Below are 12,430 nucleotides of genomic sequence, written 5' to 3'. Positions count from 1 at the left end.
TCGCCGCAATTTTATGGACATTAAATATCAAAGTTCGGGCATTTGTCAAGTTGGGTGCTAAATTTGTTTCCTAATCACAAAACTCTTACTTAAATATCTTATCCATGGATTGAAGTTGGGGAACCAGAATTTCAATTAGCATACATCTTCGAACATGATCGGTGGATCGTGTCGATTGCTTCTGCCGCCGTTAACTACCAATATCCAGCTTAGAATATATGTTCGACTATTTTAAGCTATAAATTTTCGCTACAAATTTGCACAAAATGGTTTTGCGGACGACATTTGGACAAGTGTGCCACCCCATCCGATGGCAATTAAAATTTTTTCAAGAATACTTTTGTGTTTAGCCGCAGAGCAAGTTATCTGACCGCAAGCGCCAAACGAAATCGAAATCGAAATTGAAAGCTTATAATGCCACTAAGTTAACAATCGTTTTTGTACCGTTATTCTAAACGAAACCGTGTATGATTCTTCTAGTTTATAAAATGGATTTAGTCTGCAGCATCGGGCTTATTATCATATGATTTGTATGTTTATACGATTCAACAGTAGATATTAATACGTTTAAAAAACAATATTCAGAACATTCAGTTGATGAGGACAAGAATTATTGTAATTTAGTTGAGAAGCCATTTCAATACGTGTTTGCTTAGATAATTATCAAACTATAAGCAATTGCTAAGTAAAATTTCAGATGTTCTTTGTTTAGGAGTCAAAACATTTATTATTATTTATTATTAATATGGAAAGGTCAAACAAACTCATAACTGAACTTCTATTTCTGGCTGTAATGTCTGTTATATTTTCAATGCCAACCCAACACATTGGAGTAATAAGAAGTAATGAGAGTTGGATATTTATGGAGCTATGAAAAAGGAAACTAAGCAATTACTGTCGAATTTTCGTAAAATGTGATACATTCTTGGCGCGCAGTGCAATTAATAGCGCTAAAGAAGTGCGAAGTTGGCCCATTAAGTGGTCAATCAAGCGATGTTTTGGCCACTTCTGAGCTGTTTCCAACTCTTGTTCGGATCTCCGAGGGGGGCCTTGAGTGGGGCATATCGAATGGATGGAACAAGCGTGTGATGTATGGCTCGAGTTAATCGATTCCACATAAAAATATAGTTTAGCCACGCAGAACTGCATTGAGGTGGCTCCCATGGTGGAGTATCATTAGGCCAGCCACTAAAATGCTAATCGATCCGATCCGAGCTCAACAGGTACAAATATATCTTTATATATGCTATAAGTTGGACTTGGTCTTCTTCCTCTGCTTTGCATAATGCCCACACACACACACACAGGTACGCACGCACACTCACACACATACACACATTGGCCACAAAGTTTGAATCTTGTATTACCAGCTGACGTATTTGCTAACTGATGAATTTTATACAAATTTGATACACTCGAGGTGAACTTGATTTTGTTCGGCGGTGTTGTTTTGTGTCGTTTTATGTTTTCGCATAGAAGCATCTATGTCTAAATGTATCGCCGTGCAGAAGAAGCAGCGCCTCAACGAGTTTTGTTCGCGGTTTTATTTTATATATGAAAATTCAAATTAAAGCTAATAAATACTTAGGCGTTCATTGTGGCTCTAGTCCGAGCCGAACTCTATCTGAAATTCATTAGAAAACTGGTCCATCTAACCTTCGAGACGAAAAGATGCCACCGAGAGCGGGGATTGGGCAGGGGACTTCCAACTGATTGACGTCTTTGGATTGCATAATCCAATTAAGTTGGTGCTAATCGCCTGAAATGCGATGTCAAGTCGAGTTAATGCCACGAGACATGTAAGGATACTGCAGGATTGGGGCCTCCTTGAAGGTTGCATAGCGTGTCCAAGTCAAGGCCCCGAAAGGCGGAAGACAGCGGGATGCTCCCAAAAACTCCGTGGATGAATGTGTGGTCTTGGACACAGGTCAACAAATCATAAAGCAACAGCTAAAATTTATGACCAGGTGGAAATTATGAGGGCTTTTTGTGGCTTTACAAGTGCAGAGTGGTGTTCGTGGCTGCCATTACGATCAGACACTTCTCATGCCACCACCGATCGCCCAGACTTCGATAAATTATGAATATATATATGTATATAATTTGTGGTGTTCGTCGTGTCTGTCTCAGTGATATCTTATGGAGCTTCTTTAAATCAAAATTAAATACAGACTTGCACGAAGAGTCTAAGGGTGAATACCCTTTAGTTCAAGCTTTGTATATTTTGACAATATATAAAGAATTATTATTTTATATTATAAATTTTATAATCCCATTTTGCTTCCTGTTTCAAAAATATGATTATTGAAACTGCTAAATTTCTAGTATTTTGGTGCATGAATAATTTGTTAGTTAAGTAAGCTTACTTACTTAAGATAGAAAACCAATTTTCACTTTTTTTGAAAGTTTACAAAAACAATGGGAAATTTTTAAGATATTTAAGCTGGTAACAAATAAAAATATTTAACTATTAAAAAAAATATATATTTATTTTTTTTTAAGAACTTGCTAAGTGATCTATGTTAACCTGTAAATAAAAGGGTGTGCTCGATGAGAAATAAAAGACTGACAAATTTGCATGTCTGCCTTTTAATTTGGCTTTTCAGGCGTAGAATCGACGCTGTCAAAAGTGTTGGTCTGCCTACAAGATATAAGTAAATGGCAATATATTATATACTGGGACGAACCAGTTGGCTATTGAAATGAGGCGATATAACCAGTTGTCCAGATCCCGGGGCTAAAACAAATGAATTTTATTCGAGATTAAAATTTTGGCTCGTTGTTTTTATTTGGGCAGACCGTGTAGAATTTACACATCCACGTCAAAGCCTTAAGCCTGATCTGTAGCTCCAATTCATACATTATATGTATCTCATTTGTGTATATTTAATTTTGAGTTCAATTTCGGTCCTAAACAGCCTTGTGGCCGTCGACGCGTGTGACTCTGAGTGCTCTAGTTTCTGTTTTATTTGCGCTCCAAAATGTTTGTGCCTCCGACGAGGGGAGTAACGTGTTGAGTGCTTGTATCCGATTGCCACTGACCCAAGTAGGCTAATTTGGCACCAGAGATGGGTAAAGGGGTGACGTGAAGTGCTCTCTTGAGTTGGCCATTAATCAGGTCTCGATGTGAGCCATCATCTCAAGCTCCATTTCAAGCACCTTCCGTTTTTTGTGACCCACGTAGCATGGGGTCTCGAGCTGAACTTGATCTCGAGACGGGGTGTCGCCTTAAGTGAACAATAGGCTCAATTCTGTAGTCCTTGCATGATTGATGATAGCGGTCCGCAGATCTTGTAAATTCTGTTCAAGCCCGACACTTTCGCTTTAAAAGGCCAGTCAGTCGAGTCGAGTTGGTTAAACTTTCAAGGGTCACTCGGTTATGTAATGGTCGAAGCACAGATTCTGTGTAACCGGTTCTCATGGATGCTGGCTACCTGTTCGTCCCACAGTTCCCAGCGCGGTGACCCTCAGCGGTTCCCAAAAAATGGTCTGTGTGTTTTATGCGGTGCGGCAAGGATCCCAATGGCAATGGCCCGCAATTGTGGCCCATAAATTGCTGGTCAAAAACTGGTTAACGCTCGCCTGCCGGTGTCCTTGATAAGGCTTATTAATATTTTTGTTGTTTCTGGGTCTTTCGCAGGGGAAAAACACGTATTTTTCTTTTTTTTTTACTTCTCTCGCCGCACCGTTTATAATTTGCAGCTTTTTGTTTCAAGTAAATTTCACAGATTTTAAATGAATATCAAACATCATTTATTCATCGTATTCGTAGACTTGGAATATCCATTAACTAAATGCCGTTAACAAGTTGTCTATGCGATTGCTAACAATTATTCACTCGCATCGCAAACATTTTACATTTTGCCAAATCATATTCATAAATTTACGGTCGGTATTTCTGTTTTGAATTCTTCTAACTGTACTTTTTATTGTTTGAACAAAGGCGAGCGACAACTTGTTGAAAGAATTAATTAGGTCTTTCTGGCCGATCCGAATCAAATTAAGGTGAATGTTTCACAGATCAGTGGTCGATAAGTCAGGCTTTATTTATTTGCATTCAGCCCATCTAGATATGGTTAAAAGACTTAATCGATATTCGAATACATTTTGTCAGCCTGATTAATTGAGTCAATGAATGAAATATGTCTTTTATTCAAGGGCGAAATAACCCGAATATAGTTCAGTTTAATACGTAATTGTCGTCTATTTCGTTGTATATACATACTTAAGAGTATTATTATAGAAGGATTTAAGGACTCAATTATATTTTAATCAAGACTTTCCAACTCTCTAATTTAAAGATATTTTGGACTTGGGTTTCAGGAACTTCTAAAAATTGGTAAAAATTTTTCCTACTAAGAACTTTCCATTTCAAAGTTGCTGTGTTGTAAAATCCAGTTCGAACCTTTTATAAAACCTTTGGTAATTCCACTTCCTAGACCAGAACTCGAATCCAAATTTCAAACTGAGCACAAAAAAGCGAAACAATGTGGCAAACTAGTTAGTCGGGTTGGGCGTCTGTTTAGCTGGCGGATTTACATAAGTATAAATCTTAAGCAGAAAACAATATAGTCCGCCTTGAGTGAAGCCATGTAGAAGTTACCAGAGATTCGCGTTATGTATTGGGACAAATTTGCATAAATCATAAGCACAATTAACAATCTTTCGGTGCTCCCTTCTCTGCCAACCGCTGACGCAGGTGACGTGACATTTGACTCGGAAATTTATATGATTCTCTCCAAGACAAGATCCGCGAAATTTGAATATCCACGCACTCTGAGACGCTTCTTTATCCATTCAAAGATGCGTGAATCTTCTGGGTGGGTAGAGAGTCATCGGCCTTCTTATAAATATTCAGTGGCGACATCTTCTTCTCGGTTTTCTATTCTTCGGCGAACACTTTTTATTAGCCGATTTGCGGTTGAGTTTTTCGAGTTGCTGGCCAAGAGACTTGATTTCAATTTTAATGGCCGGTGCGTGAGGGTATTTAATTTGCTCTAGGATTAGATAAGTAATATTAATTGTCTACCTGAATGGGTACACGTCTTTAAAAACAAGCGTCGAGGCATTTAAGAATACAATTAATCTACTCAGCAGTTTCAACATGATTTATATAATATTTAATTGTGTTACAAAAAATTTGCATCTGCAGAATATGGTTCTTTGTGACGATTTTTTTTTTTGTATTTACCAGAAAAAGAGTGTAGTTAGTTTTATGATTTAAGATTTGTTTATCTCGCTTCTCGTTTTGTTTTTGATGACTAAAAATCCCATTTATACAAAATAATGTTCGGAAATAGCGCCAAGACAAGATCTCCATTCTGATAAAACATAATGAAAAACTAGATATTATGATTTCCGCGCCCGAAGACAAAGGCTCATAACAATTCACATACGAGCTCTGAAACTTCCCTAGATTAACAAATATATTTTTAAATTATCCAAATAGCAACCTGTCTAGAATGCGGTTTAGAACAGGCTCAAGCGACGGTCTTGTTTGATTCGAAAACCGCTAACGTCCTTCAGTGGAGTCCAAAATTTGAGGCAGCAAATTATCAGACACTCGGTATGGAAGTTGAATAATCGTCTGTTGCAATGTCGGATGAGGTGACAAAAAAAGGCTTTTCCTCTAGCCGGCAGTCAAGAAGCATTCGATGAGCCAAAAACTAAAAAAGAAAAAAATAATAAAAACAATTCAGTCGCTTCAGTTATCCGCAATGACAAATTTGAAATGTCAGCAGTCGCCGCCAAGTGTCATTGCCTTTGTGAAGATGTGCGAAGCAAGTTATGACCCGAATAAGTTAGCCAGCAATTATGTAATAAAAGACAAGAATTAATGTGGCTCTAAGTGGCGTCTGATGGCCGCAGGGGTGACTTCCGTTCGGCTGCACTTCCTCTGGGTGTTGTTCCGCCGTTTTATCTAGACCCTGACTACCCAGTGACCACGCACCTTTGGGCCGAAAGAGTTCAAAGTCACATCTATTTTGGGCCCGCTCATGACTGCGCGTGGCCAGTGGGTGTCACTCTGATTGGTTCATTAAAATCAAGACGTGACTGCTTGCGAATAAATAAATTCTAGTTATTAAACTGGCGAAATGCAGGCGATGACAAATGCCGAAACCCGTTTGGGAGTCGCTCGAAGAATGCAGCACTGAACACCGATCACCGATCACCGATCATCGAGATCTTCGAGTGTGCGTTTAAAGGTCACTCGGCTGACACGGAGTCAGAGATGAGCTGAGCCGAGCTGAGCCTACCTTAACATTCAACTCCGGCTGCCATCTGCTGACCCCCGGGCACACGCATTTTTGGCCAAGTCAACCGGTTCATGTTCAATTGGCCGACTCCAACTCCAACATCGACTCGCAACTCCAACTGCATTTAGGCCTGATCCGAGGGGTAAGTGCCATTAGCCAACGCCTGATCTTCTCGGCCTTATTTGCCTTGGCAAGCTTCGTTGGGAGCCTTGACTTGGCTCTCGATCGTCGAGCCAGCTTCGGCTTGTCTCATCGATTGATGAAATTCGGTGGCTCGGACCCATTTACCAAATTAAATGCTGCACGACAACGTGTTTAACACTCGCCGCAGACTTCTGCCAAAAGTACGAGCATATTTGCCAGCCATCGGAGTTGGCTAAATAGAAATGCCAACAAGAGCAGGCGTTGGTGGATGGATGGTCGGATGGCCGGATGGTGCGTCTGGCTTAGTTGCTCTTCTGCCATAATTGCTGGGCCTTAATTTGGCTGCCTTTTTGTCTTAGCCATGTTATCTGGCTGTTAACTCACAAACATCAAACAACCGAGACTGGTTGGCTTTCTGGTCAGCATTCAGCTGTCGGCGTCGCTGTCGACGAAGGCTGAGGCATCAGCAGCGGCAGAGACTTCGTATTCGGCTCATCTTCATCTGGCCAAAACGCTTTCGATTTCGGCTTTTGGCCGTGTGTTAACAGCTGTCGCCCAGGTGAAGATGCCTCTGCCGACGCCGCTGCCCAAGTGGGCAGATGCTGGGTCCGAGTATATATAGAAAATCTACAAGTTTTGATGCTTTAGTTGGTATTCCACACTCGACCTAGAAGTTAAACCAACTTAGCTTGGCATCGATCAAATTCAATCGTCCATTGAATTTGATACGATCGGTCGCGTCTTCTCCTTTCCGATCCTCACAGTACCGTCCGCAAGGATTATTCACGCACACCGCCTAGGATTACCTACGCACCCGGGATTACCGCAACTGCCGTTTGTAGCAGTCCGAAAGTGTACACCATGGTAACCGAACCCAGTTCCAATCCAATCTAAACCAAAACGAACAATGATCGTGTGCAAAGTGCAAAATAACGAAACAAGTGTCCCTCGGTGTGAAGACAAACAAGACAGACATTTCGCAAAGGAAAAGCAGTGCAGATGAAGATAAAAAGTATCAGTTTTGTTGGTCCAAAATATTTAGGGAGTTTCCACGTTTTATAGTTTGGGCTTGTGACAGTACAGAAAATAATTGAACGAATACGAATTTTCAATGATATTTGTATTCAAACTTTAATTTTAAATTAAAACATTTCTTGTGTTAAAATAATGTGTCAGCTATTTAGCGCTAGATCTTCAGAAATTTATTAATCCGAACTTGTATAAAAGGATACTAAAAAAGCATGTTCTACAATTTTATAGGGATACAATCATAAAAAAGGGTTATAAGATAAGATAGGGCCTTTAAGTTCATTCAAAATCATTCCGATTTTTCTCTGTGCATACCCAAGCATCGCAAACAAGAAGAAATAGCAAATAAATTGCCAACACCGACTGCAGTTCCAATTCAATCGCCATCTATTTGCATTTCACATTTTGTCGAGGGTCCAGCTCTGGACCCGGGCTATCATCGCGAGTTAAGAGTTGACCAGATGGCGGTTGACATTTAAGCCATGTAGAAATTGAGCAAGTGGCATCGAGTGCAATGTTACGCATACGCCGTGTTGGCCGCCCACAGAGCAAATCGCCTTGGCGCGATCCGCAATTTGCGTATTAAGTCATTAGGATGGACCAGCTGCATGTGCATTCTGCCATGTGGCGGCAGTTTCTATGTCAGCATTGACATGGCTGAAGATGAAATTAAAACTTGTTTTTTTTTCCATAATTTTCGCTTTTGCTTCTGACATTTGCTAGTCGCAATTTGCGATTGGCGTATTTAGGTAAATAGCCATAAAAACGTTGCCTTAAGTTAGATTCTTGACGTTGCCATTGAATAGACGTCCATTAATCACCATCATTGTTGCCAAAGAAGATTTCATTTGTTAAAGGGCCGACTGATCTTTTCCCCAGACTTTAATTCACCCAAATCTCTCACAGTTTCGGAAAAATAAAGTTGCCCCAAAAGTCTTGGCATTGGGGCTCTGCCCTCGAGGCGGTGTGAATCAGATTAATTAGCTGCCAATTAGCTCACTGAACAGTCGAGGGAATCGGTTTGCCCCTGCAAATATCTCTCCAAGTCCTTTCACTTTCTAACCTTTAAGCACCACCCGCCATAAGTCAAACCCGATTTGGTTCTCGATATCCTCAGCTCAATTGTGGCTGATATTTAAAACAAGTTAGAACAGCAAAAATTTTAGGTTCATTAGCATAAATTATTTAAAATCATTTACATACAAAGATCAAATATTTTTGAAATTAGCAAACAATCAGAAACCAACAAAAAAAATAAATGAAACTGGACCCAGTCGATTTTGGAGGTATGGCTTAAAATCTAACAGATTTGGTTATAAATGACAACCGGGGCTTACTATTCTTCGCATGCCAGATGCGTATGCTAATTTTGCGTTTTCTCACTAGTTTTATGGCCAGTCTTTGCTGATTATTATATAATCATGGCTAGAACTGGTCTGGAGTTTGGGGCCCGGATCCGGGCCGGTTTCTTTCATAATCGGCTATTTTTATAGCCCCCGAAAATTCTCCGTCAGCCAATTAATTGAGCTCATCGACACTGGCCATCTGCGGCCATCGACGAGCACTTTCATTAACTAACAATGACCTTGCCGAAACTCCAGCGACAAATGCAAATAAACCCGCTGACAGCATCGTCGGAAGCCATAATTCAGGGGCTACTTCCTCGGATCCCCATTGAGCTTCGGATCTGTTGTGTCGCTCCGCATTTGCATGGGCATTATGTATCAATCGCGTCAATCTGCGATATTTACATACATAGCTCCGGGGGAGGGGACTGACCTAGAGATGCTAATGCCCGTCAAAGTTGAATGTCTGCGTTAGCATTTCGGGTGATTTTCAATGCATTATGGTAAATCGATTCGCCAGCTTGGCTGTTTGTTGGCTGAACTTTACCACAGTTTTGAACTGCAGGCCAGCGGAGTTGCCTTGCCTCCTCCGACCCCGACCAAGTTGCCACGAAGCGTGAATAGGCGATTAGCCTAGAAGGCGATCAATTAGTCGCAATCAGGTTGTTAGAGCCAGTCGTTAGTCTGAGCACCTCTGTACGGCGACACCATCGAAGTCCATCAATATGTAGCATCACTAATCAGGCTGTGTTTTTCGTTCCTTCCCCACAGAGAAGTGCACTGTTCGTCTTGGCGCTTTGCGTTGTGGCTGTGGCCACCGCATCGGCCGATAACCATGAGGTAAGTGCGGAAATCTGACGATTCCCTGCCAACAGGAACTTACAAGCCACTTTTTACAGCGCAAGACTCGTGCCGCCGAGGGATACTTCTACCCCCCTCCCGATGTTCCATTCGATCTGCCCGTCCGCACCACACAGCCGCCAACAAGGCCGCCAACGCGCCCTCCTACTAGGCCACCCACCAGGCCACCCACCAGGCCTCCCACGCCACCACCAACCTACCTGCCGCCCACCAACAAGCCACTGCCACCAGTGACCACCCGTCTTCCTCCACCACCACCACCACCAAGGACTCCTCCCCCAACGAGGCCCCCAACTAGGCCACCAACCACTCGTCCTCCGGCAACCTACCTGCCACCCACCAACAAGCCACTGCCACCAGTGACCACCCGTCTGCCTCCTCCACCACCATCACCAAGGACTCCTCCACCAACGAGGCCGCCAACTAGGCCACCAACCACTCGTCCTCCAGCAACCTATCTGCCACCCACCAACAAGCCACTGCCACCAGTGACCACCCGCCTGCCTCCTCCACCACCACCACCAAGGACTCCTCCACCAACGAGGCCCCCAACTAAGCCACCAACCACTCGTCCTCCAGCAACCTACTTGCCACCCACCAACAAGCCACCGCCACCAGTGACCACTCGTCGTCCAACACCACCACCAACGAGGCCACCACCACCACCGACCCGTGCATCGACTCCAGCTCCTACCTACCTGCCTCCCACCAACAAACCACTGCCACCAGTCACCGTGCGCACCACTGTTCGCACCACTCCTCGTCCAACTCCTCCTCCTACCAAGCCACCAACTCGCCCACCAACCACTTATCTGCCACCCCCAACTGTGCGCACCACCCGCCCTCCTCCACCACCCACTCGGCCACCAACTAAGCCACCAACCACTTACTTGCCTCCCGTTACCGTGCGCACCACCCGTGCCACCCCCCCACCAACTCGCCCACCAACCCGGCCACCAACCTACCCACCGACCACTCGTCGTCTGACCACTCCGGCTCCTACTTACTTGCCACCCACCAACAAGCCTCTGCCACCGGTCACCGTTCGCACCACCGTTCGTACCACTCCTCGTCCAACTTTGCCTCCTACCAAGCCACCAACTCGCCCACCAACCACTTACCTGCCACCCCCAACTGTGCGCACCACCCGCCCTCCTCCACCACCCACTCGTCCACCAACTAAGCCACCAACCACTTACTTGCCTCCCGTTACCGTGCGCACCACCCGTGCCACCCCACCACCAACTCGTCCCCCAACTCGCCCCCCAACCCCTCCTCCAACTAGGCCACCACCACCACCAACCCGTGCATCGACTCCAGCTCCTACCTACCTGCCTCCCACCAACAAACCACTGCCACCAGTCACCGTGCGCACAACTGTTCGTACCACTCCTCGTCCAACTTTGCCTCCTACCAAGCCACCAACTCGCCCACCAACCACTTACTTGCCACCCCCAAGTGTGCGCACCACCCGCCCTCCTCCACCACCCACTCGTCCACCAACTAAGCCACCAACCACTTACTTGCCTCCCGTTACCGTGCGCACCACCCGTGCCACCCCACCACCAACTCGCCCACCAACCCGGCCACCAACCTACCCACCCACCACTCGTCGTTTAACAACCCCGGCTCCTACTTACCTGCCACCCACCAACAAGCCTCTGCCACCGGTCACCGTTCGCACCACCGTTCGTACCACTCCTCGGCCAACTCTGCCTCCTACCAAGCCACCAACTCGCCCACCAACCACTTACCTGCCACCCCCAACTGTGCGCACCACCCGCCCTCCTCCACCACCCACTCGGCCACCAACTAAGCCACCAACCACTTACTTGCCTCCCGTTACCGTGCGCACCACCCGTGCCACCCCACCACCAACTCGCCCACCAACCCGGCCACCAACCTACCCACCCACCACTCGTCGTTTGACAACCCCGGCTCCTACTTACCTGCCACCCACCAACAAGCCTCTGCCACCGGTCACCGTTCGCACCACCGTTCGTACCACTCCTCGGCCAACTCTTCCACCCACGAGGCCCCCAACTAAGCCACCAACCACCTACCTGCCTCCCCCAACTGTGCGCACCACCCGCCCTCCTCCACCACCCACTCGGCCACCAACTAAGCCACCAACCACCTACCTGCCCCCCGTCACTGTTGTGCGCACCACCCGACCTCCTCCACCACCCACTCGTAGGACCACCGTGTACGTGCCACCACCAACAGTGCGCACCACCGTGTACGTGCCACCCCCTACGCAGCGCACCACAGTCTACGTCCCACCCGCACCCACCAAGCACCAGGGCTACCAGTACCCCGTGCCCAGCATCCCCTTCAACTTCTAGATCTAGAGATCCAGATGTGATTAGGGATAGGGCCATCGTCTAGGGCTAGATTGATCTAGTCAATTCTCGTACAGTCTAACTTTACACGATCCGGCGCCAGCGGTGCTAGAGGGCGCCACTGGTGCGCCTGCAAGGACGACATTTGTTTGTTTTTATTTTATTTTTGTAATTAATGAATCGCATACTCATACAGCTAGGGATCATTGTAAATGAGTGCCCCAATTGTACAGCTAACAGTCTATCCAACTCTTGCTATGTTCTATCACTATTCTACAATCGATGGGCGGCCGTCGTCTGTGACGGACGCCAGCTCAAGACTATATAGCTCTATATTACGATTAAATAAACTTTTAATTCGGATCGCTGAAACCTGAACAATAAAATAAGTTTTTCGAATATTTACAAGCATTTTTTTCATCTGTTTTTGGGAAGCGGAAATTACATGCGG

At 45.1% G+C, this 12,430-nt stretch overlaps 1 protein-coding gene across 1 annotated transcript; it reads left to right on the top strand.

Moving 5' to 3' along the window:
- Positions 1–7,053: 7,053 nt before the first annotated feature.
- CG13731 (uncharacterized protein) lies at positions 7,054–12,374 on the top strand. The gene is made up of 3 exons (NM_168725.4): positions 7,054–7,265; positions 9,548–9,616; positions 9,676–12,374. The coding sequence occupies exons 1-3, from the start codon at positions 7,263–7,265 to the stop codon at positions 11,980–11,982; spliced, it is 2,379 nt and encodes a 792-aa protein (NP_730262.3). The 5' UTR covers positions 7,054–7,262; the 3' UTR covers positions 11,983–12,374.
- The last annotated feature ends 56 nt before the right edge of the window (positions 12,375–12,430 follow it).

The sequence above is a fragment of the Drosophila melanogaster genome, chromosome 3L, assembly GCF_000001215.4.
Source record: "Drosophila melanogaster chromosome 3L".
NCBI lineage: Eukaryota > Metazoa > Arthropoda > Insecta > Diptera > Drosophilidae > Drosophila > Drosophila melanogaster.
Note: the sequence above shows the minus strand (reverse complement) of the source record. Positions and strands in the feature narration are given on the sequence as shown.